The sequence below is a fragment of the Caretta caretta genome, chromosome 20 (assembly GCF_965140235.1).
Source record: "Caretta caretta isolate rCarCar2 chromosome 20, rCarCar1.hap1, whole genome shotgun sequence".
Taxonomy (NCBI): domain Eukaryota; kingdom Metazoa; phylum Chordata; order Testudines; family Cheloniidae; genus Caretta; species Caretta caretta.
Genome location: NC_134225.1, coordinates 2,790,855 through 2,817,361, shown reverse-complemented (window position 1 = coordinate 2,817,361; position 26,507 = coordinate 2,790,855). Strand labels below are relative to the sequence as shown.

Genomic DNA, 26,507 nt, shown 5'->3' with positions numbered 1-26,507 from the left:
CGAGTCCGGAGTCCTGACCCAGGCGCAGGGCGAGTCCACGTCTGTAGCATCCAACAGGAAAGGACAGGGGCCGGAGCAGAGACCACGAATCCCCCCAGTCCAAGCTGGAGTCCAACACGTGCAGTAATCCTGTCCGGCGAAGCTCAAGCAGGGAGAAGATTAAGGATCCTAGAGGTTTCCTGGAGCTGTGTCCTGGCCCAGAGTTTGTGGCCAACTTTTCCCCTGCCCAAAATCCTGCCAGCCAGTGCCCGATGCAGCGTATCTCCCGCCTCATCCTCCCATTGGAAAGTCACGGATTCCTGCCAGGCTTGTCTCATTAGATCCTGGGTTTTTTTAGTGTTTCTTTTTTCTTTTCTTTTTTTTTTTTTTTAAAGACTTTTTCCTTTTTTATAAAACCCGGGAGAAAAAAAGCAAAAAAACAATACAATAAAACGTGGGGCTTTTTTTGTAGGTTTTTGCGGCGTGTTTTTTCTTTTCTTTTAAAGCAACCCCTTCCCCCCCCCGGGAAAAATTCTTTATCCTACAGTGGCATTGAGGCGTGGAGAAGCGTCCAGAGGGGAGCTGGGGGGGGGGAAAAACGGGCGGAATCCGTCGGGGAGCAGTACAACCAAAACCAAACCCCCCTCAAAATAAACCTGTTCAAACGTTGCATATTTTCCCTTTAAAAAAAAGAAAAGAAAAAGAAAGGAACAAAAAAGTAATCCTTAATTGACAAAAGAAAACGACGATTGTCCCAGAGAGTTGAATCTGCAGCCTCTCCGCTCCAGGGCAGCCAGATCCACCCACCTGGATCAACCCTTTCCTTAAAGAACCACCCAGAAAAAAGGGGTTTCTCCAAAACAACAACAAAAAAATAAACCAAACACATTTGTTTTCCTCATATTAAAACAGGCCTCAGTCCGTCTGTCCGTCCGCATGGAGTGGATCTGGTGACCCAGCCCCCCCATTCCACCGCTTTGGTTCCTTGGTGAGCAGAGTCTATTGCCGGGTTTTTTTGTTTGCTTTTTTTACAAAACTGTTTTCTTTGCAAAAGAAAGAAACGAACGAAGAAAAAAAAATGGATTCGATCTTCTAGATGCAGCACAAATCAAAGAGGAGGTGGCGTTCTCCCTCGGGGCGAGTGCTCGGAGCAGAGACGCCTGGTCCAGCTGAAGAGGGAGACAACGGTTCACTGATACGGGGGGTTGCAGTGAGCCGAGGGGATAGGCCCCATGTCCCATCCCCCTGAGCCAGCCAGTGTCCACCCTGGGGCTGGATCAGACCTGGCACCCCCTACAGGGGAAAGGCCCCATGCCCCATTCCCTGACCCCAATGGCCAGCCAGCCTGCCCCCCTGGGGCCAGATTGGGGCTGGTGCCCCCTGCAGGGGAAAGGCCCCATGTCCCATTCCCTAACCCCAATGGCTGGCCAGATTGGGGCCAGCGCCCCCTACAGGAGAAAGGCCCCATGTCCCATTCCCTGTCCCCCAGAGCCCACCAGTCCTCTGCCCTGGGGCCAGATTGGGGCCAGCGCCCCCTACAGGAGAAAGGCCCCATGTCCCATTCCCTGTCCCCCAGAGCCCACCAGTCCCCTGCCCTGGGGCCAGATTGCGGCTAGCGCCCCCTACAGGAGAAAGGCCCCATGCCCCATTCCTTGTCCCCCAGAGTCCACCAGTCCTCTGCCCTGGGGCCAGATTGGGGCCAGTGCCCCCTACAGGGGAAAGGCCCCATGTCCCATTCCCCCCCCCACCAGCCAGTCTCCTACCCTGTGGCCGGATTGGGGCCAGCGCCACCAAGAGGGACAGGCTCTCGTCCCTTGAGACCGCCCCCCCAGCCCTTACCTGCTGTTACTTGCTGTACTGATAGGAGTAGGCGGCGTGGTCTGACGGAGACTCGACAGCCACTTGGCTCTGCTGGCCGCTGTTCTCCTGAAAGGCAGCCAAGCCCAGGGAGCTTAGGGGGGTGGGTGGGGGTGGCCTCCCTGTCTGGCCCCTGCACCCCCATCCTGACCAGCCTCTTTGCTCCAAGCCAATGCCCCGTGCTGACCTGATGCCAGCTGGAGACAGGCGTCCCCGCCACTTCCTGTCCTAGCCTGCCAGGGCAAGGTTGCTGTGTTGGCTGCTCAACAGCCGTCATACCCCACCCCAGAGGTGGCTGCATTTCAACGCAGGGTGCGTGATCCCCGGGTTCCTTACTGCTGCGTCGGCTGTCCAGCGGCTGCCACGTCCCACCCCAGAGGCAGCTGCCTTTCAGAGGTGTTGGGAGGCGTAGTGTGGCGGAGGGGGGAAGGGGAGATTAGAACCCGCAGCTGACAGATGTGGCAGGGGCTTGCCCCTCCAGCTGCGCCCCCGGCCTGGAACAGGGCCCTTACCTCAACTGAGATGCTGGAGGAAGGCACGGGCGTGTACTGAGGGATGTAAGCTCCTTGCAGGGCTGCTGCCGCTGGCATGTACTGGGGAGGGAGAGAGGAGAAGTCAGGGGGCGGCTGGTGCCCAGAGGAGCCCACGCCGGTGCCGGCGGACGGGGGCCTTACCGTGCCAGTGCTACTGAGGGAGAGGTGGCCCAGCTGCTGGGTCAGGGGGCCCATCATGGAGGCGGGCTGGATGGAAATGGTGTGGTCCATGGTCGGCGTCAGCACCGTCCCCTGAGGCAGAGAAGAGAGAGGTTGGAGAGCGGCCGGCGGGGCTGGGAGGAGAGAGACCTGGCAACGGGGGTGCTAAGCACTACGGGAGCCGGTACGGCCAATCAGCACAGGGCCGGGGGCGGCGCCTGGGGCCACGGGAGCTGGTACGGCCAATCAGCACAGGGCCGGGGGCGGCGCCTGGGGCCACGGGAGCCGGTACGGCCAATCAGCACAGGGCCGGGGGCGGCGCCTGGGGCCACGGGAGCCTGTACGGCCAATCAGCACAGGGCCGGGGGCGGCGCCTGGGGCCACGGGAGCCGGTACGGCCAATCAGCACAGGGCCGGGGGCGGCGCCTGGGGCCACGGGAGCCGGTACGGCCAATCAGCACAGGGCCGGGGGCGGCGCCTGGGGGCCACGGGAGCCGGTACGGCCAATCAGCACAGGGCCGGGGACGGCGCCTGGGGCCACGGGAGCCGGTACGGCCAATCAGCACAGGGCCGGGGGCGGCGCCTGGGGCCACGGGAGCCGGTACGGCCAATCAGCACAGGGTCGGGGACGGCGCCTGGGGCCACGGGAGCCGGTACGGCCAATCAGCACAGGGCCGGGGGCGGCGCCTGGGGCCACGGGAGCCGGTACGGCCAATCAGCACAGGGCCGGGGGCGGCGCCTGGGGCCACGGGAGCCGGTACGGCCAATCAGCACAGGGCCGGGGGCGGCGCCTGGGGCCACGGGAGCCGGTATGGCCAATCAGCACAGGGCCGGGGGCGGAGCCTGGGGCCAGCTGAGAACCGGGCACCACAAAGGCCCTTTCCCTGGTGGGAAGGCTGTACAGGAAATGATGTCAGAGACCACGCAAGGGACAGGAAGTGATGCGTATAGTCAGTCGGTATCATTTCCTGTTGGCAATGAAATCCCGGTGAGCAACAGGAAGTGATGCATTTGGGCCCCACGGCTACCAGGAAGTGATGTCAGAGCAGCCTCATTGGCCCCGCCCTGCAGCTGCCCCCCTCCCCTGGGCCCGGAGACAGGGGAGCCGCCCCGAGGGGTGGGGGGCTGGGCCGGGCCTCACCGTGGGCTGCATGAGGTACGACTGGTGGTGCATCCAGGACGGGCTGTGAACCTGCGGGCGAAGAGGGGTGTCAGCGGGGCCCAGCTGGGGGGTCTTACCCCGACACGGCCCCCCAGCCCCGGCGTGGCCCCCCCAGCCAGGGGTCTCACCCCGACACGGCCCCCCAGCCCCCGACAAAACCCCCCAGCTGGGGGTCTCACCCCGACATGCCCCAACAGCCCCAGACACAACCCCCCAGCCAGGGGTCTCACCCCGACATGCCCCAACAGCCCCAGACACAACCTCCCAGCCCCAGACACAACCCCCCAGCCAGGGGTCTCACCCCGACACGGCCCCCCAGCCCCCGACACAACCCCCCAGCTGGGGGTCTCACCCCGACATGCCCCAACAGCCCCAGACACAACTCCCCAGCCAGGGGTCTCACCCCGACACGGCCCCCCAGCCTCCGACAAAACCCCCCAGCTGGGGGTCTCACCCCGACATGCCCCAACAGCCCCAGACACAACCTCCCAGCCCCAGACACAACCCCCCAGCCAGGGGTCTCACCCCGACACGGCCCCCCAGCCCCCGACACAACCCCCCAGCTGGGGGTCTCACCCCGACATGCCCCAACAGCCCCAGACACAACCTCCCAGCCCCAGACACAACCCCCCAGCCAGGGGTCTCACCCCGACACGGCCCCCCAGCCCCCGACACAACCCCCCAGCTGGGGGTCTCACCCCGACATGCCCCAACAGCCCCAGACACAACCTCCCAGCCAGGGGTCTCACCCCGACACGGCCCCCCAGCCTCCGACACAACCCCCCAGCTGGGGGTCTCACCCCGACATGCCCCAACAGCCCCAGACACAACCTCCCAGCCAGGGATCTCACCCCGACACGGCCCCCCAGCCGCCGACGTGGCCCCCCAGCCAGGGGTCTTACTCCGACACAGCCCGCCAGCCCCTGACATGCCCCCCCAGCCCCCAACGTGGTCCCCCAGCTGGGGGTCTCACCCCGACATGCCCCAACAGCCCCAGACACAACCTCCCAGCCAGGGGTCTCACCCCGACACGGCCCCCCAGCCGCCGACATGGCCCCCCAGCCAGGGGTCTTACTCCGACACAGCCCGCCAGCCCCTGACATGCCCCCCCAGCTCCCAACGTGGCCCCCCAGCTGGGGGTCTCACCCCGACATGCCCCAACAGCTCCAGACACAACCCCCCAGCTGGGGGTCTCACCCCGATCCAGCCCCTGACAGGCCCCCCCAGCCCCAGACACAACCCCCCAGCCGGGGGTCTCACCCCGACCCAGCCCCCCAGCCCCTGACACAGCCCCCCAGCCGAGGGGTCTCACTCCGACACAGCCCGCCAGCCCCTGACATGCCCCCCAGCCCCCGACACAACCCCCCAGCCGAGGAGTCTCACTCCAACACGGCCTGCCAGCCGCTGACACGGCTCCCCAGCAGAGGGATCACGCCCTGACAGGCCCCCTCAGCCTCAAACACGGCCCCCCAGCCGGGGATCACACCCCAACACAGCCACACAGGCCCTGACACGGCCCCCCACCTGGGGGGGTCACACCCTGACACAGCCCCCTTCCCCCTTGGCCAGGCCCCCAGCCGCCCCCCCGCGCTGGTACCTGGTAGGAGGACATGGGCGACGGGAGGTAAGGGGCGAGCGTGGTCTGAGCAATCATCCTATTGGGCGCCAGGCTGTAGGGGGTCGGGTAGAACCTGCGGGGGGAAGAGGGGGCCGGGCGTCACGGGGTTAAACTCCACGGCGGGCGGCACAGAAGGGGGGAGAGGAGGCAACCCCCCCCCCCAACACACACAGGAGAATGGCCCTTACGGGGTTAAACTCCCCTGTGGGATGCACAGAAAGGGAGTGTGCCCCCCCCCAGCACACATAGGGGGGAATGAGGGGGGGAAGGACACAGGGACTCACCCGTTCTGCAGAGCCGTGGTGGGGTCGTAGGTCAAGGTCATGCCACTCTGTAGGGACACAACACCTGGCTCAGGCCTGCCCAGAAGCGCAGCACCCCACCCCCGGGTACAGGAACCCCCCCATCCTGCCTCCACGACCCCCAAGGCAGCCACTGCCCTGCCACAGCATCTCAGGGACTGACCCCTCCCACCACACCCCCCCAGACGAGAAGGGGCTTATCAGCCCCACACACACATCCATGTCTCCCCCCAATATGGTAGAGAGACCCCTCCTGCCAGCTCATGGGTTGGGGTCACACCAGAGTTGCCAACTTTTTAGTTGCACAAAACCGAACACCCTTTTGCTCTGCCCCGCCCCTTCCCTGAGGCCCCGCCCCTGCCTCGCCCCTTTTCTGGGGCCCAATCCCCCACTCACTCCAGCCCCCCTCCCTCGGTCGCTTGCTCTCCCCCACCCTCACTCACTTCCACTGGGCTGGGGCAGAGGGTTGGGGTGCAGGAGGGAGTGAGGGCTCCGGAGTGTAGGAGGGGGCTCCAGGCTGGGGTGGGGAGTTAGGGTACAGGAGGGGTGTGGACTCTGGGAGGGAGTTAGGGTGCTGGTTCCGACATGGGAGCAGGGAGTTCAGGATGCAGGCTCCAGTCAGGCAGCGCTTAACTCCGTCTCCCCAGCTGCCCTGGCTCTGCGCTGCTCCCAGAAGCGGCTGGCATGTCCGGCTCCTAGGCGGAGGGGCAGCCAGGCTGTGCACGCTGCCCGTGACGGCAGACCCCGCCCCCGCAGCTCCCATTGGCCGCAGTTCCCGGCCAATGGGAGCTGCGGAGCTAGCGCTGGGGCAGGGGCAGCACACGGAGCTTCCCTGATTGCCCCTGCGCCTGGGGGCCGGACATGCCAGCTGCTTCCGGGGAGCTGCGCAGGGCCAGGGCAGGTGGGGAGCCTGCTTAGCTCCGCTGCGCCGCCGACCAGACTTTTAACCAGGGTCCCTTTTCGACCGGGCGTTCTGGTCGAAACCCGGGCACCTGGCAACCCTGGGGCACACAACTGAACCCTAGGGAAGGGTCCCTGCAGCCCCTCCTCGGTCCAGGGCCAGAGAGCGGCGGGGGATCTCTCTGGAACAGGGGGAAAAGGGGGCCCCAGGCTGGGCAAGGGGCCGATTCCCACCCCCCGGGAGCCGGTCTCACCGAGTCGCCGTCCCGCGGCCAGGCCCGCCCGTTCTGCACGTATTTCCCCTGGGGCTGGCGCTTCTTCTGCCCCCCATCGGCAAACTTGCAAAGCAGCGGATCTGAGGGGGCTGCCCAGAGACAGAGGCAGGCGTCAATCCCGACCCGCAGCCCCCCTGCTAGCCCAGCCCTGGGCACCCCCACACGCTCTGCCGGGCCCCCCAATCCCGACCCGCAGCCCCCCTGCTAGCCCAGCCCTGGGCTCCCCCCACGCTCTGCCGGGGACCCCCACTCCTGAGCCGCAGCCTTCCCTAGTTCCGACCCACAGCCCCTCTGCTAGCTGAGCCCTGGGCTCCCCCCACGCTCTTCCGGGGCCCCCAATCCTGACCCGCAGGCCCCCCTGCTCCCGACGCACAGCCCCCGTTCCCCACCCCCAGCTCTGCCGGTGCCCCTCACTCCCGACCCGCTGCCTCCTGCTGTCCTGAGTTCGGCCTGGCAGGAGTTAAACCTGGAAGGGAAGGGTCCCAACCCCCAGGAGAGTCACTATATAACAGCCCCTTGCCCGGCTCCCGCTGCCCGGGTTCCCCCTTGGGTGCCCCCCATCCCCGCAAGGCCCTGCCGCCCACCTGGGATCCCCGGGGGGGTCTTGATGTATTTCCCGTTGAAGTGGGTGATGATGGCTTCACACTTTTCTGTGGACTCCATTCTGGTGGCGGGGGGAGAGAAGGCCTGAGCCCAGCGCCAACGCCCCCCAGCGCCAACGCCCCCCTCCCCCTCCCGTGCCAACGACCCCCAGCGCCAACGCCCCCTCCCCCTCCCGTGCCAACGCCCCCCAGCGCCAACGCCCCCTTCCCCCTCCCGTGCCAATGACCCCCAGCGCCAACGCCCCCCTCCCCCTCCCGTGCCAATGACCCCCAGCGCCAACGCCCCCCTCCCCCTCCCGTGCCAATGACCCCCAGCGCCAACGCCCCCCTCCCCCTTCCCGTGCCACTCCAACAGCCACCCCCAGTGCCAACATCCCCCTCCCCATCCCACACCGACAACCCCCAGCGCCAACGTCCCTGCGCCCACAATCCCTCCCCCCACCAACATCCCCATCTCCTCCCGTGCCAATGACCCCCCCCAGGGGTGCCCCGGGCTGGGGGCTCTGACCTGGCGAAGCCAACACCGCGGCTGGTGCCGTTGGGGTCACGCAGGACGCGGGTGGAGATCACCTGCCCGAAGGGTTTCAGCATCCCTTCCAGCTCCTGCTCGTCCACGCTGAGCGGCAGGTTGGAGATGTACAGGTTCGTGGGGTCCTGCTCCTGTTGCTATGGAGACACAGCAGTGAGGGGCTGACCAGCACCCCCCAAAGGGGCCCCCCAGGGTCTCCCCTCCCCTGAAATTGGCTTCTGTGTGGGGAATTACCTCCTCTCCCCCTGCCCCATGGGGCTACGGGTCAGGAGTGAGGTGCAGAGCTGGGGGGAGCCCAGGGCTGGGCTAGCAGGGGCTGCGGGTCGGGAGTGAGGGGCACCAGCAGAACTGGGGGAGCCCAGGGCTGGGCAAGCAGGGGGCTGTGGGTCGGGAGTGAGGGGCACCGGCAGAGTTGGGGGGAGCCCCGGGCTGGGCTAGCAGGGGCTGTGGGTCGGGAGTGAGGGGCACCGGCAGAGTTGGGGGGAGCCCCGGGCTGGGCTAGCAGGGGCTGTGGGTCGGGAGTGAGGGGCACCGGCAGAGCTGGGGGGAGCCAGGCTCCCCGTCCTGGGACAACACCCCAAATTTCAGAACTTCTCCCTGTCCCGGGGCAGGACGGAAAGTCCAAATCTGGCCTGGGAAGAATCGTCCGCAGCTCCGGCCTGGCCTGAGATCAGGCCCCGTCCGTCCCCCCAACCCTGGGCCGAGAGAGCCCCATGGCCCCGATTCTCCAGTCGGCTTGGCGCCCCCCCAAAGCCACCTGGGCAAAGCTGGTGCCCAACCAGCTGCAGGGCGAGTCACAAGCCTGCAAAGCAAGTGTCACATCCTTGGGGGGGCGGGGGACTCCCCAAGGTAGTGGGGGCCCGGGAAGGGAGCTCCTACAGCTGGAACCATTAACCCTTTCAGGGCTTTAGGAGGAGGCCAGTGGCTGGAACACCCCCACACACACACCCTCCACACCCCCCAACATCCGGGGCCCTTACCTTTGCCATCTGGGCCTGCACCCCGCTGGCCTTCAGCGCCGTCACGGCCTTCTGCGCCGCCGTGGGGCTGTCGAAATCGACAAAGCCGTAGCCTGCGAAAGAAGGAGGGGCTGTGAGGGGGGACCCAGATCTGGGGGGGGGAGGGCAGGGAGGGGGACCTAGCAGCCTCAGAGCAGAGTGTGTCTGTTGGATATTGAGGATATTGAGGAAGTTTTTTTGTCTTAAAGGCCTTTATGGGATATTTTGCTTCCCACCACCCTGCAACCCCCTCACCCAGCGCTGAGAGGAGGCCCTTTTGGGGTGGGGGCAGGCGCTGGGTATATGGGGAACCCTCGCCCAGCACTGAGATGCAGCTGGCTCTGGGGTGGGGCGCAAGGGTAGGTTATACAGGGATCCCTCGCCTGGCTCTGCGATGTGGCTGGGTCTGGGGTGAGGTGCAGGGGCTGGGTACATCGGGACCCTTTGCTGGAATTTATCCAGGGCCCAGACTCCAGGGGAAAGCAGCAGGGGGGTTCCCAGGCGCCGCTGTGGGGCACCGGGCCTCACCTTTGCACTTGTTGGTCGTCTTGTCCAGGATGGCTTTCGTGGAAACGATTTTGCCGTATCTGGGGGGGGGGGGTATGCCAAAGAGAGGAGTTACCATGGGCATGGGGCAGAGCGGCCAGCGGGACCCCCTAACGGGGCATCCCACAATGCCTGCCACCCCCAAACCTCACCCGGCACGGAGCCTGTGGCTGCCTCTGCAGGGGCTGGTTATACAGGGATCCCTCGCCTGGCGCTGAGATGCGGCTGCCTCTGGGGTGGGGCAGGGGGCTGTTTAACAGCCACGCTGATTTAGGCCAGGAAGTGAAGGCGAATTCTGCAGCCAGGGTGGGGACTGCGGACATTGGGGGCAGAGCTCGGGGAGCTTCAATAAACTTGGGGTGAATTCTCACTGGTGCCAGCTAAGAAAGATCCCCCAGCTGGGAAAGGGTTAAACGAGGAATTCCCAGGGGGCAGCCCTCCCCCTCTCCACAGGCCCCACTGAGCAGCTGCAAAGCCAGGGGTGCCACGGGCTGGGGATCCCCAGCGGGACAGTTTCCAGAACCCCCCCTCCAGCACTGGGGGTGAGGAGATTTCCCCTCCCCCAGGATGCCGCAGCCAATGGGGGGGGGCCTTTAAAGGGCAGATGCCTTCTGAGCCCCCCACCACCACCACAAGGCAGGGAAGGGAAACAGCCCATCCCCCCTTCGGGTCAGCCCGGCCGGATTTCCTGGCGGGGAGGGACCTGAGACAGGCAGGGTGGGGGAGGAAATCCGACCAGCTGCCGGACTGACCAAGTCCCTGGCGCTGCGCAGCACCGGGGGACCCCCTGAGCCCAAAGGCAGGGCAGAGAATGTGGCAGGGGCCCATGGCCCTGGATAGACACCAGCCATGGAAATGGGTGGTGGGGAAACTGAGGCGGGGGGGAAGGAGGAGTCAACAGCACAGGTGGGAAGAGAACCCAGGAGTCCTGGTTTCCATCCCTTCCTCCCCCTTCACTCTAACCACTAGCCTCTGCCCCCCTCCCATTTTACCCTTCCCCGTGCCTCAGTTTCCCCATCTGCAAATTGGGGCCCAATTAGGGAGGCTGAATTAACCCTCCACAAACTGTGCGGGAGCTGGCAACCCCGCGCACCACAAGGGGGTGAAGCCATGTCACAGCGGGAGGAGCCAGGCCCTGGGAAATCGGGGTGTGATGTGAAACACCCTGTCCGTCCCCCCGAATCCTGACCCATCCCTGAAGGAGTTACCCCCCCACCCCCCGCAGCTGCGAGCAGCTCCCAGAGCCCCTCCCCCCCGCGAATTCCTGATCGGAACTGCACGGGCCTGCCAGGGCTGGCGTGGGCTCTGGGCCCCTTCCAGCATTCCCGGCCGGGGTGAGCTGAGGTTACGGCAGCGACAGCCCCCCCCGGCCCACGCCAGCTCCTGGGCCACTGCAGGGCCAGATCCACCCTCCATGGGCTGCTGCCCAGCAGGGCCCCCCACGCCCTCCGGAGCCCCTCATGTCCCCCCACCCCTGGCCAATGCAGAGATCCCGGGGGACAGTTTGACCCAGTCCCTGCTGGGCACTGGACTCAAAGCCCTTCCCAAAATGGGGCGATGGCCCCACGCCGCTGGGCCCAATCCCAGCTCACCAGGGGTTTTGGCAGAGCTGGGGGGAAGCCCAGGGCTGGGCTAGCAGGGGGCTGTGGGTCGGGAGTGAGGGGCACCGGCAGAGCTGGGGGGAGCCCAGGATGGATTCTTGTTCCCAAAGGAAACCAGTGGCTGCGGTGATCTGGGAATGCTGGGGGTGGGGGGGTCGGGGAGACGTGTGGGGGGGTGTCTCTGGCTCCGTTCAGAGCCCCTGAAAGAAGCAGCATTGGCGGGGGGGGGGGACGAGCCCCGGGGTTGCGGCCGCATCTCAGCCTCTGGCTAAGGTCTAAGGGAGCGTCCAGGGTACCCCATGTGCCCCACGTGGGACACCCCCATGTCAGATCCCCCATCTCCCGCCCACCCCATTTGAGATAACCCCCTATCTCCCGCCCCCCCATGTCAGCTCACCCCCATCTCCCGCCCCCCCCACGTCGGACACCCCCCATCTCCTGCCCGTCGGACTCCCCCATCTCCCGCGCCCCCCCCCACATCGGACACCCCCCATCTCCTACCCGTCAGACCCCCCCACCGTCCCCCATTTCCGCACCCTATCAGGGGGATGTGTCGGCCCCGTATCCCGCCCTGATGCCCCCCGGGGGGAACCCTCCCTCAGGGGTTCAGACCGACCCCCTCCCGGGAAGCAGCCAGCCCCCCGCCCGGCCCCTCCCCACGCCGTACGGCTGGCAGAGCTTGACGAGGTCCTGGTCGGTGGTGCCCGGGTGCAGGCCCCGGATGTACAGGTTGGTTTTGCTCAGCTGGTCCCCGCCGCCCCCGCCGCCCCCGCCCCCGCCGTTGTTGCTGCCGCTGGGACTCGGGGGCGCCATCTGCTGGGCCACTGCCACATAAGGCTGCTGGGAGACAAGAGGGGGAGGAGCTGGTGAGCGGGGGGCGGGGCTCCCGAGGGACGTTGGTGGGGGAAGTGGGATCCGCGGCTGGCTGGCTCACGTTCCCCCTCCGGCTCTTTGAATCTTTCCTCCTGCCCCGGCCTACTTTCCTAATTCCCAGGGATCTCAGGGAGCCGCAGAGAGAGGCTACCTGCCCCCTCCTTAGCGGGGAGGGGAGAGGGATGGGGTGGCAGGTTGGGGGCAGTGGTCAGAGAGCAAAGGGAGCTTCCACTGAACCGAGGCCGGATTGTAACAACCCCCTGCCTCAGGCTGCTTCCAGAGCGCGCCGTGCCCCCCCCCCCCCACGGTGCTGGGGACATGCAGCCACCCCTGGGGAGAAGCATGGCGGGGGGCTGAGATGCCAGGGTGACCCCTCACTGCGTTCCGTGACGCTCACAGGGGGGAGGGCAGGGCTGTGGGTTTCAGGGGCCAGCTTGGGCGCTGACTCTGGGGGTGCTCCGGGGCTGGAGCACCCACCGACAGCCCCCGCGATCAGCTGTTCAGCGGATCGCAGGAGGTGCTGGGGGGGGGTGAGGGAGAAGACTGGGAGGATCAGGGCTGGGAAGAGGCGGGGGCTTGGAGGAAGGGGTGGAGTGGGGGCGGGGCATGGGGCACAGCAGGGTGGGAAGGGGCAGGGCTGGGGCTTGGAGGAAGGGGTGGAGTGGGGTGGAACAGGAGGCGGGGCGGGGGTGGAGTGGGGGCTGGGTGTGGGCCAGAATGTGGGACGAGCACCCCCAGGATCTGAGTAAGTCAGCGCCTATAGGGGCCAGTTTAAACCATCCTAGGTACAGTCAATGGCATAAGGCTGGGGGGGGGTCTGTGGGGGCTGAGTCTGAGGGGGTTGAACCTGAGGCTTCACCCCCCAAAACCATCCCCCCACCCCCAGAGACAAGTTCTGGGCTCCCCCCTGCAGCTTTGCCGGTGCCCCTCACGCCTGACCCACAGCCCCTCAGCCCTGGACTCCCCACACCCCGCTCCCCCCCCTTTGGTTGTCAGGACTCCTGGATTCTGATCCCAGCTCTGCCATGGCCCCGCCGTGCAACCCTGGATGAGTCCCTTCCCCCACCCGTGCCTCAGTTTCCCCATCTGCCCCGCTGCCTGGGGGAGTATGTTATTAGCACGGCCCTCGACCGGCTGGACCTGCTGGCTCCTCAGGTTTATCTCCCGGCGCAGGACAGCACAGGGAGGGAGGAAGCTGACTCAGCTGCGGCGGGAGGTTCCCCTGCGGAAACCCAGCCGGATTCCTCCAGGGCCACAGCCCCAGCCTCCAAAGCGCCCACCGGCCCCCAGCCCGGCCTCAAACCTTCCAGCCACGCTGAGCGCCCGCCACGAGCCCCGGGCCGCGCTCGCCCCCAGGGGGCGCTCTGGATGCCGGTGGAACCAGCACCCGTTTAAGGCGCCCGCCACCCTGCACAGCAGAGTCAACTGAGGGACTAAGGGATGGGGCCAAGGTCACCGTCCAGAATAGGCGCCAGGAGCCCGGGCTCCCAGCCACCGGCCCACGTGCTCCTTGGGGTTCTGGTGACGCTGGTCGGCCGTTGCCCCGGGCCCCACCAGGACAGAGCCAGAGGGATGCGCCTGTCAGCACCTGGGGCGGAGGGGGGGGGCGGGATTCCTGGGGTGGGGGGGGATTCCTGGAGCAGAGCCTGGGGGGCGGGAACACACACACACACCCCTTGCTGAACTGCAGGCCCCGTGTTCAGTTCAGCCACAGGGCGAGCACAGGCGGGGAAATGCCCCCCACACCCCCCCCCAGCTCCCGCCTGCTTGGAACCAACCCCAACTCTGGCCTGGAGGGAGGGTCAGCCCCTAACCCCTGGGCCGCTGTCAAACCCTTCGCAGCTGGAACCCTATCCCCCACCCCAGACCCAGCAGGGCAGGACGTGCACGGGGGGATGGAAGGGAGGGGCCGTGTGATGCACGAGGAGAGCCAGAACGCTCGTGCCCCAGCGTGCAAGGAGCGTGCAATGCACATGTGGGGCCAGGGACAGCAACTCCCTACTCCCCAGGCTGGGCTGTGATTTGCTGAGTGAGGTCACGGGGGCGGGGGGGGGGGATCCGCTTCGCCCTGTGTGGGCGTCGCTCCACATTGCAAAACCGCTGCAGTGTTCAGGAAGGGCTGGCTCAGAGCTCAGGAGAGGCCCAGAGTTGGGAGAGCAGGGGCTGCGGGTCGGGAGTGAGGGGCACCGGCAGAGCTGGGGGGAGCCCAGGTCTGGCAGGGGGCTGCGGGTCGGGAGTGAGGGGCACCGGCAGAGCTGGGGGGAGCCCAGGGCTGGGTTAGCAGGGGCTACGGGTCGGGAGTGAGGGGCACCAGCAGAGCTGGGGGGAGCCCCGGGCTGGGCTGGCAGGGGGCTGCGGGTCGGGAGTGAGGGGCAGAGCTGGGGGGAGCCCAGGGCTAGGACAGCAGGGGGCTGCGGGTCAGGAGTGAGGGGCACCGGCAGAGCTGGGTGGGGGGGAGCCCAGGGCTGGGCTAGCAGGGGGCTGGGGGTCGGGAGTGAGGGGCACCAGCCCCTCCCTGCCTCCACCTCAGCCCTCTGCCCCTGCACTCTCAGCCCTTCGCTCTCAGGCTCTGGCTGCTCCTGCGGCCATTGGACACATGTGATCAAAGCTGCTCCGGTCAGCAGGAGGCCTGTGCCGGCCACGTCTGCCCAGCACCCAACGCTGATCCCACGGGAATGGTACCACCGGCTTCCCTGGGCCCAGGCGCCGAGAGGCGTGGGACACGGCAGGGCCGCTCACCGTGAGGATCTCCCTCTGCGGAACCCGGCTCCCTGCTCCCTGACGGCAGCGGCACGGGGGGCTGGCCCAGGGCAGAGCTTGGGGCTGGTCCAATGCTCCTCCCTGGGCAGCCGGTACCAGCCCAGCCCAGCCCGGCACGGGAGCGTCTCTGGGGCGCTCACCCCACTGACAGACGCGGCGTTGGAACTCACCCCAGAACGTGCAGGGCCTGCGTGCATGAGGCCCACAGCATCGGGGCCTCACGACAGCTACAAGTCTAGAACTCAGGCCCCCCTGCTCCGAAAGCCCCCAGCCCCACTGCGTTAATGGGGGACTCTCCAGCAGCACAAAGTAGTATGGGGTCTATGGTCCACCCGTGAGCAGTTCTCGTGCCATCCAGCAGAGGGCAGCGCCAGAGGCCCACATGCACGGGCTCATCAGCAAAACTTTGCTCTGCCCAGGGAGCCCAAAGCCCTTGGCAAATACTAATCTATCAACTCCTCCTTGTGAGTTACTGCTGGGGAAACTGAGGCACGGTGTGGGAAGGGGGTGGGAGGTTCCCGAAGTGAGTCCAGGGCCAGGTGGTAGCAGAGTCGCCTTCACAAAACCAGAGACAGAAATGAGTCTCTCTCAGGACACTAGGAGGGACCCCAAATTGAACAGGATCAGGGCCAGTGCCAGAGACCTGGGACGGGAAAGGGGCCCAGACAGGGTGAAACAGAACCAGGTCAGGGACGAATGTCAGAGGGGAAACGCCCACTTGAGTTTCCCTGACACCCCTTTCCTCATTTGAAGCTTTCCCGATGCACAAGAGAAGGTGATCCGTTTACTGAGCGGGGCGGAGAGCCAGGACTCCTGGGTTCTCACCCCACTTTGCTGCAGGATCTTGAGCAAGACATGTACGTTGCCTCAGTTTCACACACACCCCCGTCCCAAGGATTTCTGCAGCCAGCCCACACCTTGTGGTTGAGCTACACCCAATCTTTGCGAAAGCCCCATCTCGAGGTACAGCCTTCCAAGTGACGGAGAAACCCCACATGCCTCGGGCAGCGGGTCCAAGGATCAGTTCCCCTCCCTGTTCACAACCTGGGCCCTACGTCTTGTCGGGGGGGCTCTGGCTTCACCTCCCAGCCACCGGCTCTTGCTCTGCCTTTGCCGCCGAGACTGGAGGGCGGAAAACCCCCCGTCTCGGCCCAGGCAGCCACGAGGGGCAGGACGCAGGTCCACGCAGGCAAGAAAAGAAACACGCTTCAAGCACATGACTTGGCCCCTGCCACGTTCTCAGCATCATGTTTGAACCTGGTTATTCTGAGAGGGTGGATGGGATGCAAGCTCCTCTCCCTTCCGCTGCTCATTTCACTCCCGGGCTGCGGGAGCCGAGCACACGGTTTCCCCCAAAGCTGCCGGTGGCTTCAGAGAAGCCCAGGTGGTATGTCGGGGTGCAGCAGCGAGTGGACGGAGACAGCTGCCAGGGGAGGGGCGGGAGGTATGACTGAGTTGGTAGTTAAATGAATGGAGGGGTGCCTGCGGGACGTGGAAAGCAACATGGTACAGCGGGCTAGTTTCACCCACATGGGGGGGGGGGGGTGTTCAAAAAGCCCAGGGGAGTTAGGTGCCAGACTCCTATTGTGTGCCTAACTCCCTTAACCCTTACCAGAATCCCGCCCTTAGGCCCCAGTATTGCAGCACCGTCCCCATGAAGCCGACAGGACTCTGCATCTGGGGGGAGGGCGTGGCCCAGAGATCCCCGGCCACGGCAGATCTCCCCCGTGCCAGAGACGCGGCGTGCCCAGGGCGACAGGAAGCGTTAGAGGCGGGTGGGTTTGGAAGAACTGAGGCCACTAATGTAGGTGGGATTGAGAGCAACGGAGAGGGTGGGTTTGGTGAATCGAACGTTGGCAGAGGAAGGGACGTGTCAGGACACCTGGGTTCTCCCCAGCTCCAGGAGCAAGGTTGGTTTAGGGGCCTGGCTGTGAGGCTACCTGGGTTCTTCTCCCAGCAACACCATGGCCCCAGCCTGTGACCTCAGGCAAGTCCCCGCAGTCCCTGGATTTCCCCTCCCTTGTCTCTTCAGACTGGAAGCTCTCTGGGGCAGGGACCCTACGTACAGCGCCTTGCGCCACCAGCGGTTGGGCTGCTACCGCAATACACCCAGGGAAGGAGCGCCAGCCGGACAGAGAGTCTGAAACGGCACAACTTCTGCACCAGAGCTGCTCCAGAGTTTGTCAACCAAACCAGGGAAAACACCGGTTTGCGGCAACCGAAACCATCCGTGGAAATGCGCCGGTTTTGATGCCGCGGGCTCCTGGGCCAGGGTAGGATTTCAGGTCAGAACCAGAGATGCACCTCCGCCCCGGAATAGCCAACAGCCCAGTGATCAGAGCATGGCAATGCTGGAAACCCCGATTCCACTCCCTGCTCCGCCTGATGCAGACCTCTGCTTTCCCCAGGCGAGGGCCCTGACCACCAGGCCGTCGGGCCCGTGTTTGCCACTGGCCCAGCCGGTGTGTAATTATTGTACAAAGTGGAACAGCTCCAAGCAGGCAGCTGGAGAGAGGGCTAGCCTGGTGGAGCCCTAAGCTGGGATGTGCCAGCGAGATCGTCAGTTTTCCTCTGAGACGGTAAGAGCTTAACAAATACACGGTTATTGAAGGAACAATCACCCCCTTGGCTCGGGTTCTTGGCCCGCCCCAGAGGTGAGTGGAATGGAATGATCTGAAGTATGTTGGTACAGCGCCGAGCTCATAGGCACAAATTGCTTTTCCACCTTGGGGTTGCTTCAAAAAAAGTGGCGGGTCTCCATGTCTTGCCAACGCTCATGATCTTATCGCGAGCCTCACACTATCTGGTAAAAAGAGCAGGAGGACTCGTGGCACCTTATAGGCTAACACATTTATTAGAGCAGAAGCTTTCGTGAGCTACAGCCCACTTCATCGGCGGCTGCTCTGAGCACTATCTGGTGTTTCTCTGAAAGACCCGGATCCAGGAGCCGGAGGGTCAGGCGAGAATCTCAGCTTTAATTGGGGGGGGGAAAAAAAAACCCAAAGAGTAAATTTCTAACCCTCCTGGTTGCAGGGAAAAACCCTGAAAACATGACCTGCGTGTGACCCCCCCCCCCCGGGCTCAGACACAAGGAGGCTCTGAAGAAGAATTTGGATAAAATCTCCCTGACTTTCAAACCAAACTCATGATTTTGGAGGCTCAGGGTTGGCCCCTCCAGAGTGAAAACAGACCGGTCAGTTTCACACTCCCTTCCAGTCAGTTTCACTCTGGGGTTCTCAGGCACTAGAGGGGGCCCTGAGAGGAAGGCAGGGTGGTGGGGAAGGCTCAGTTCTGGGCCAGGAGTCCAGCGAGCTCAGTTCAACTCCTGGTTCTGCCACCAGGTCACAGCAGCTCCGTGCCTCAGTTTCCCCAGCTGCAAAACAGCGCTGACGCTGACCTCCTTGGCAAAGCTCTTGGAGATACAAGAATTCGGGGGTGGGGTGGGGGGTTTGCCATCGCTATTAAAACGCTGTTGCTGGAGGAAATATTTTGTTCTGAGCTAAAGTTTGGTCAACGTCTCCGAGAATTTGAAAACAAAACCCACCAAAACCGATACAAAACTCACAAACGCGGGAGCCCAAATTTACTGTGACCGTTCGGAAAACCGAGATCACTGTGAAAAAGGGAAGCTCCAAGCCACCGCTCCGGTCTGGCTTCACCCACCAGCTCCTGCAGAGCCCCTCGCAGGAGTCAGTCGCAGAGGAACAGAACCCTCCAGTGATGCTGGACTAGGCCAGCAGGAAAATTGTCCCCTCTCTCTCTTCCGCCCCCCGCCCGCCACAGGAAATGGTTGGTGACATCACTAATTATCACCACAACACATGCCTGGGCAGTGATGCCAGCTGGGTGTGGCTGATACCATGACATTCCTCAATGCATTTTTGTTTTTTTTCCCCTTCCAGTGCTACCTACATTTGCAGAGATTTATTGCGGGCTGAAGCTGCTGTTTGGCAGTGGGGCTGCAGGTCAGCCGGGGGTCATAGTCCCCAGCACCCACTGGCTGCGCCAGGTTTGCCAAAGAGTGGAGTTGCCAGGAAGCAATGCCCAGGAGCGGGCATTTTGTACAGTGCCTGGCATACCGGGGTGCCAGCCTATGGCGGGGACGCCTAGATGTTACCGTAAGACACCTAATAAATCACGTAAAGCGCCCGGCAATGGGGCCTTGACTGGAGCACCTGGGTGCTATCCTATTACCCCTAATTAATAATGATATTACAAGGGCAACATTTCACCACACAACTCCCAGTGCGACTCTCTCTCCGAGCCCCTCTTGAAAAACCCGACCACTTGTTTTCGCGCCTTGCTGAGATCTTTGCAAGCTCCAGGCCCGATCTGTGGGTGCGGGGCCTTTGGGAAGCTTGGCCTAGTTGATGTACCCCCAGCGCCCCGTCTCACACAGACGTTTAGCCCCGCCAAAGCTCACGGCAGGTCTCAGGAGCGGGAAGGGAGGCACGTGGGGAAATTGGTGCAGGATCGAGGTTCATTGGACAATTTTTTTTTTTTAAACTAACAGAAACATCAAAAACTGTCAGGTATAAAACGAACAGCACCGAGCGCCGCTCCCACAGCATGTGACCGAGGGTGGGCAGGATCATTAACCTCATTTCACAGATGGGGAAGTTGAGGCACAGAGCAAGAAGCGACTTGCCCAAGATGCTAGGACCAGGCCTCCTGGATACCAGGCCATGCTTTACCACGAGGCCACACAGCCTCCCCGTTGCTCAGATTTCCATAGGGACACCTACACGGCCATGTTGTAATTATTCTGCTCAGCACTGGGGTCCCCTCGGGCGCCCCAACACCGCAATTCCGTTTTCAGGCGTGAGGCCTGCCGACTCAGACCCAGAGACCCTAGTCTGGCCTCCTGCATATCCAGGACCACACCCCCACATGCCTGTACCAGACCCCGAACCTCTGGCTGTGTCACTGACATCCTCAGATCCTGGTTTCAAGACTCCAAGTTACAGAGAATCCACCATTGACACTAGTTGAAACCTGCAAGTGCCCCACGCTGCAGAGGAAGGCGAACCCCCCCCGCCCACCACCACCAGGGTCTCTGCAAACCTGACCAGGAGGGAAATTCCTTCCTGACCCCAAATCTGGGGATCAGTTAGACCCTGAGCATGTGGGTGAGACCCACCAGCCAGACACTCAGGAAAGAATTCTCTGTCGTAACTCAGAGCCCTCCCCAGCCAGCGTCCCGTCCCCGGCCGGTGGAGATATTTGCTAATAGTTGCAGATCGGCTGCATGCCATTGTGGGCAGTCCCATCAGACCGTCCCCACCATAGACTTAGGTTTTGAGCCCCCAGCTCCCCTTGGCTGGCTGTTCACTCAGGTTACCCAGATGAGCCACTGGGGCAGAGGGGCCTGCTCCAGTGTATAGTGTCTAGTTCCCATTGGGCTCGCAGGAGCAGGTCAGGGCCCCGCTGACCCCAGGCAGCTCGCAAGCGAAAGCCTGTGGGCCCGAGGGTTTCATTTCAAAGCTAACAAGAGGGGCTGGTTCTTTAAACCATGATGTCAAATATCTCTGGGGCCGCTTCCCAGAGCTCTACCAGCCCACACCAAGCGCCATGGGGCCCTGGCCCACGAATGGGGCTCCTGGGTGCTACTATAATAGACCTAAATAATGCACAGCGCCTAGCACCATGGGGCCCTGGCCCATGACCGGGGTTCGTAGCTACGTCTATCCTACACACTAAAGGCTGGGCTCTGACTCAGGTTTGAGCCAAGTCCCACTTCCGTCCACATACAAATCAGTCTGGCTCAGGACCCAGGTCCTAGGACCTGCTGGAGCAGGGGAGTGGGGTCTGAACCGAGTCCCACTGTGATTTAGGTCCCAGCCCTGTCATTTCGCAGTGTGGACGCAGACCCGAGACAGAGGCGTGGATGCAGCGGTGTGGCTGGGAGCCGCGGTTCCAGCAAGCGTTAACCCAGGCAGGTGATGCAGTACGGACGGACGACCCAGCACGGGCTCGGAAGCACCGAATCCACGGAGCCGGGGTCCCAAAGCCGTGTGGACATCCCAGGAGGCGCCACCCTCGTGCTAACGGACAACGAGGATCCCAGAAGAAGCGCCAGGAGGGCAGAGAGAGTTAAGAAACAGGCTCAGGGCACAGACTGGCCTGAGCCGTCACAGGTCAAAGCTCCTGGAGGGGTCACGCTCTAGAAACGAGGAACCGCAGGAGAACGAGAGCGAGACGCGCCCCAGAACAGGAGCCAGGACGTTGCCTGGGAGGGGGAGACCCGGGGCCACGTCCGAGGGCTTGTCTACACGTCCCATGCAGCTGTGGTGTGTAGAGAAGACACTACCCACCCCAACGGGAAATCGGCGCGGTGAATTCACCGCCGCGAGAGGTGGGAGCTGTGCTGCTCACAGAAGCGCTCCTGCCAACAGAGCGCTGTCTACACTAGGTTGGTCTAACTGCATGGCTCAGGGATGTATGTTTCCCGTAGCGATGTAGTTACACCGACATAAATCTGTAGCGTAGACCACGCCGGAGTCTCCCCCATGCCCGGTACGTGCCCTGACCCCTGGGTTACTGTGTGGTCGCTTCCTCCCCCCAGTCCCCGAACATGGAATGGAAACAAATTTCAAAACCTCAACATTTCCCACAAAATGGAGATTTTCTCCAACCAGCCCCGGTACTGACCCACCTGCTTTACGGCTTACACCAACCTCTTAGCGAGCCGGATGAGCCCAGAGTAGGGGACAGATTATCCCATGTAGGCTAAAGGCAGGATCTTACATCGTCCTCTAAAGCATCTGGTGCTGGCCCCCGTTGGAGACAGGACGCTAGGTGGCCCTGGAGTCTGAGCTGAGTTCCTGTCCACTCGAGATATTAGTTCTAGCTCGACCACAAGATATGGGCTGGGTGCAGGAACAGCAAGATCCTTTGGCCTCTGCTAGGCAGGATTATCTGGCCTTAAAAGTCTATGAAGCTATTAGTCGTGGTAGTTTTATGTAGCAGCTAGAAACTCCGCACCCGGATCAGAGCCTCATCAACCTGGGCTGCCCAAAACAAAACAGTACCAGCCACCAAGCCACTGGACCCCTTTAAATACGCAAAATCAGTAAGTAGCATGTCTCAGCCCAAGAAATGGCCTAAATCGCAGAGCTCCCGGCAGAGTATTTCCACTCGTTCGAGATGAGTAACTCAGACGGTCAGCAAATTATGAGGCAAAAATTCCCCTAACTTCAGGGAAGACGTATTCTGACTCCCCGCGTCCCCAGCTGCATTACAGACGTCGGGGGTGGGGCTGTTTTGTGGCTGAGAACTGCCCACGTGGGGTGGAGTGGCTGCGTCTTCGGGCGGACCGTGTCCCCCAAAGATCCCGACTGGAAACCCAGTTCCAGATCCCGACTGGAAACCCAGATCTACAAAATCCCTGGACGACGCACTCGCACCCAGCAGCTCCTCCGCAAGGCCACCCACCACTCCAACGACAGTGTGGTGGTGTGCACCACAAACTCGCCCGCCTTGTTGCTTCCCCCCCCCTCCGCCCCACGAACGGTCACACACAGACTCACCCGCACGACCCCCGTGCACGACCCCCGTGCACGACCATCGCACGCGCGCCACCACGGACCCACCAGAGCAAACTCACCAGCACGTCATCAGACTCACCGCCTCACACATCCGTACGGGATCTAGGTTACAGGCGCGCACCGCGGCCCCGAACGCACGCCGGACACCCAGCAGCGCTTACAGGGAGACGCAGCGGGCGGGCAAAGACAGACAGACGCCAAAAGCACCCAAAGCGCGTGCCGACACCCCCCCGGACGCTCCCGCCGACAGAAAAGGCTGGCTCAAGTACGCCGCGGACAACACAGGCTCTGATCCCCCAGGCTCGCCCACGCGAACCCGCCACGGGCCCACACGCTCCCCTGGAGAAAGTTCAGTGGGGTGGCAAGTGACAGATCTCACACGCACAAAGGAATGATTTTAAATCTGCACAGCTGGCTTCTCGGAGCCCTCCACTTTCCTCCCCATCTCCTGCGGTAGTGACATTGGCGGCCTGACTCGGCGTGGACCCTAGGGGTGGGGGTGGGGGGGTGCGGACACTCGGGGTGGGTGACGGGGCCTGTCAGTCATGGCTTCTGGATGGGGAGTTCAGCCTGGCTGGCTGGAGCTGCAGACTCATCTCCAATGCTCAGGACATTAATGTCACGGGGACAAGAGGGGGTGGGGGGAATCCAAGGCATGGTCTGCAGAAGGGAGCCCCGAAAGGGCAGGGAGAGGTCTGGATTACAGAACCTCTGGGTGTAATCTGGGGTCCGGGGGGGGGGGGGGGGGTCAAAGAACATGGGGGTGGTATTGGAGGCCCCCTGGTGCTGCATGAATCCCCGCCCCGTGGGACCGAAAGAGGCCAGCTGGTATGCGCTGCTATGGGGGGGGGGGGGGTAAGGGCACAAGGGTTCTGCCCACCGGGGTGGCGCTGTGGGAGAAGAGGCTTGTGAAGGGCAGAGGGTCTCGCTGGGACTCAGAGACATGAGAATTCACCCGCCTGCCCCCCCCCGCGCCCCAGTCTGCTCTGCAGACAAGGAAACTGAGGCACAGAGGCTTGTCCCCCCCCCCCCCCCCACAAGGTCACACCGCCAGCCAGTGGCAGAGTTGGGACTAGAACCCAGGAGTCCTGCTCCCCCAGCCCCAGGCCCCACTGTGTTAACCACCAGGCTACACTTTCCTCCCAGAGCTGGGCATAGAACCCAGGAGTCCTGGCTCCCCGTCACCCCCCACTCTAACTCACGAGACCCCACTCCAAATCCCAAATCTAATCCCAGCAAGACCCTAAACCCCCTAACTCTGACCCCAATGCCCAATAACACCCCCCTCGCGTTCTGCCTGGCACAAGGGGGACACAGCCCCTCCCCGACCCCTTCCACAGCGCCCCCCAGCTAGCCCCAGAGCCAGCCATAGCCAGAGGGAGGTGGGGAGCAGACGGGGGTTCCCCCGCTTGGCACCCACGTGCCTCCGTCCATGGGAATCTGGTGCCAGGCCTGGCCTGCCTGGGCTATTCACCCACCAATCAAACCCGTCTCCCCGAACACGGGGACCTCGCTCTGCCCCTGAACCCCGAGATGGAGGTCAGACCCCGCCACCCCCCAGCCCACCCCCACACTCCGGGGCTGGGGGTGGGGGGGACGCGGACGCAGCTCAGCTGGGCCCGGGCGCGGGGGGCGGGGGGGGGGTGCCCGGAAAAGCGATTCGAGCAGCGCGGCGGGGCGGGGGGGGGGCCCAGATCTTCACCCTGGGCGGTGCTGCGAGGGGGGCGATGTGGGGGGGGGGGGCTCAACTTCCCCAAGCACAAAGGCTAACTCGGACTGGCCTGAGCCGGGCCCCGCGGCTCACTGGGGGGGTGCAGGGAGCGCGGGGGCCTGGGACCCCCCCACTTCTCCCCTCCCGGGGAGCCAAGGGCATTGGGGCGCGCTGGGGCGGGGGGGGCCAGGCGGAGCCGCTTTTCCTACCTTCTTGCTGGTCTTATTGTAGCCAAATGTGGCGATGGCGGCCCGGGGCTGGACGGAAAGTAACATTTTCCTGCCTAATGTTACGGGCCTGGGAACGGGGCGGGGGGGGCCGCTGGAGGGGGGGGGAGACGGGGCTGCTGGCTGACGTCACACCCAGGGAAGCCAGCCTGGAATCCGGGGCTGGGATGACAACTTTCCACTGGGTCCTAGCGCCCCGGGGAAGGAGCGGCGCCCGAGGGAGGGGCTGGTTCTCCTCCCCGACGGGGCGGGGCGGGGGGGGGATCCCCAGCCCGCAAAGGGACCCAGTGAGGATCCTTCTAGTCTGACCTCCTGCACAGCACCGAGCACCGGCCCCCCGAAATAATGCCGGCCCCGGGGGCAACCAGCCCAAAGAATCAGTAGCCACTCGGCCCCGGGGGGTGGCTGGGGTGTTGCCGAAGTTCTTGGTGTTGGGGGGACGGGTGTGGCCCTGGTTTCGGCTTTAGGAGAGTCGCAGGGAGAAATCAGGGTCCACCCGCGTGCCAGGCGCTGCACGCACCCAGCTGCGGGAAGCCGGGCCCGGCGGCAGGGTGCGGAGGCGCAGGCCGGCGTTCGGGGCGCTGGGCCCGGTGCCGCGTCTCCGGCTGGCCGCCCCGCGCTACTCGGGGAACTAGGGTGACCAGACAGCAAATGTGAAAAATCGGGATGGGTGGTGGGGGGGTAAGAGGAGCCTAGATAAGAAAAAGACCCCAAAATCGGGACTGTCCCTATAAAATCAGGACATCAGTCACCCTACAGGGAACAGCCCCGCCGAGCAGGCCCAGACCCCCGGGAAGGCCTCTCACCCCTGCTCCAGCCAGCCCCCCTATTCCTGGCAGACCTTGGGGCATTGGGGCCTGCACTGACTGCCAGGGGAGAGCCTGGCCCCACTCCCTGGAGCAGAGCACCCCCTAGTGGTGCATGGGGCACTGACTGCCGAGGGAGAGCGCCCCCTACTGAGCCCCCGACTCATCTCCCATCCATGTGCTTCCGGACAAAGTAGCCCAGCACTTGCCCTGGGCAGGGCTGTCACCTGGGGCCTGGTGAGGGGCAGGTGGGTGCAGGGCAGCACCCCCTGCTGGCCAGCACTGGTGGGGGTGGTTAGACAGAGGGCAGCCCCAGCCTAACATCCCTGGGAGGGGGCATGGTCTCCAGCTGGGGGGATATTCCTGGCAGGAACGGGGTCACCCTGGGGCCACCCACACCCTAGGAACTGTGTGAGCCGGTTTCAGCATCATCCCCCCAGGCCAGGAGGGGCTGTGTGAGCCGGTCTCAGCGTCGCCCCCTCTGGGTGGGGTCGTGCCACGCTGCCCCGTCTGGGTGTTCCCTTGTGTGTCTTTCACATGAGTCACCGAGGGATGGGGAACGCTCGGGGCCATGGGGCCCCCAGCCCCCTGCTCTCTGTACTCGGGGATCACGAGGCCCCACCCAGGCCCAGACATCCAGAGACGAGGCGGGCGGGGACACCCAACTCAGGATGGGGACAGACTTAACCCTTCCCGTGCTGCGTGTTACCTAGCTGCTCCGTGTGTCCCTCCCCGGGGGCTCATGGTCCCACCCCCAGCGCCTCCCTTTGCCAAGGATCCGGCTGCAGCCATCAGCATCCCCTGGAGTTCAGGGCGGGGGGGGGGTGATTTATGGACCAGATCCCCCTCCCCTGACTTCTCAGGAATAACCTGGTCAGCCCAGCGGCCATCACCCTGAGTCTCCTTCAGGCCTACTCTGGGCTCAACTCCAGTCCCGGCTGTCCCCAGTCCAGAGCTCCCATACGGCCCCCTTCCCCGCTGTCTGGGGTAGGGGTCCCCTGCATTGCCCTCTGCCCAGTGCCGAGCAGGGCCTGGACCCCTGACTGGGGCCGCTGGATGCTGCCAGAACACATCACAGAGTGCACTTGTGGGGCAGGCCTGGAAAATCTGGCCCTGTCATCTCTCTGCAGTTGTGATGCCAGGATGGCCCAAGCTGAGAGGACTGGCTGGGGCAAAGGGGGCAGGGACTGGGACACGGGGCCTTTCCCCTAGGGGCGCCAGCTCTGATCCGGCCCCAGGGTGGGAACTGGCTGGCTGGGGGGAGGGTCGGGGGGGACGGGAATGGGACATGGGGCCTTTCCCCTCTAGGGTGTGCTGGCCCCAAGGCAGCTGGCTCAGGAGGTGAGGAATTGGGCCGATCACACTGAGCTGCTGGGGGAACTGAGAAAAAACAGCAGCCCCCTGCCCAGCTTCACCCTGGAGCAAGCTGGTTCCCAGTCCACACCCATCCCTGCTCGCTGGGAGATCCTGGGCGGGGGAGGCAGGCTGGGAGCCCCCCTGCAGAACAGAACACAAGGGGCTC

General features: G+C 64.0%; 1 protein-coding gene across 3 annotated transcripts; it reads right to left on the bottom strand.

Moving 5' to 3' along the window:
• Positions 1-339: 339 nt before the first annotated feature.
• Positions 340-24,297, bottom strand: RBMS2 (RNA binding motif single stranded interacting protein 2). Of its 3 annotated transcripts, none has more exons than XM_075121689.1 (14): positions 24,162-24,297; positions 11,729-11,901; positions 9,443-9,501; positions 8,897-8,988; positions 7,896-8,047; positions 7,370-7,449; positions 6,765-6,874; positions 5,593-5,639; positions 5,288-5,381; positions 3,670-3,720; positions 2,511-2,621; positions 2,349-2,429; positions 1,819-1,905; positions 340-1,148 (listed from the first exon to the last, which is right to left on the bottom strand). In XM_075121689.1, the coding sequence occupies exons 1-13, from the start codon at positions 24,225-24,227 to the stop codon at positions 1,825-1,827; spliced, it is 1,197 nt and encodes a 398-aa protein (XP_074977790.1). In that variant the 5' UTR covers positions 24,228-24,297; the 3' UTR covers positions 340-1,148; positions 1,819-1,824. The 3 variants fall into 3 exon arrangements, with proteins under 3 accessions (XP_074977790.1, XP_048688380.1, XP_048688379.1); XM_048832423.2 differs by having other exon boundaries at positions 7,896-8,053; positions 11,729-11,898; positions 24,162-24,296; XM_048832422.2 differs by having other exon boundaries at positions 7,896-8,053; positions 24,162-24,295.
• Positions 24,298-26,507: the final 2,210 nt, after the last annotated feature.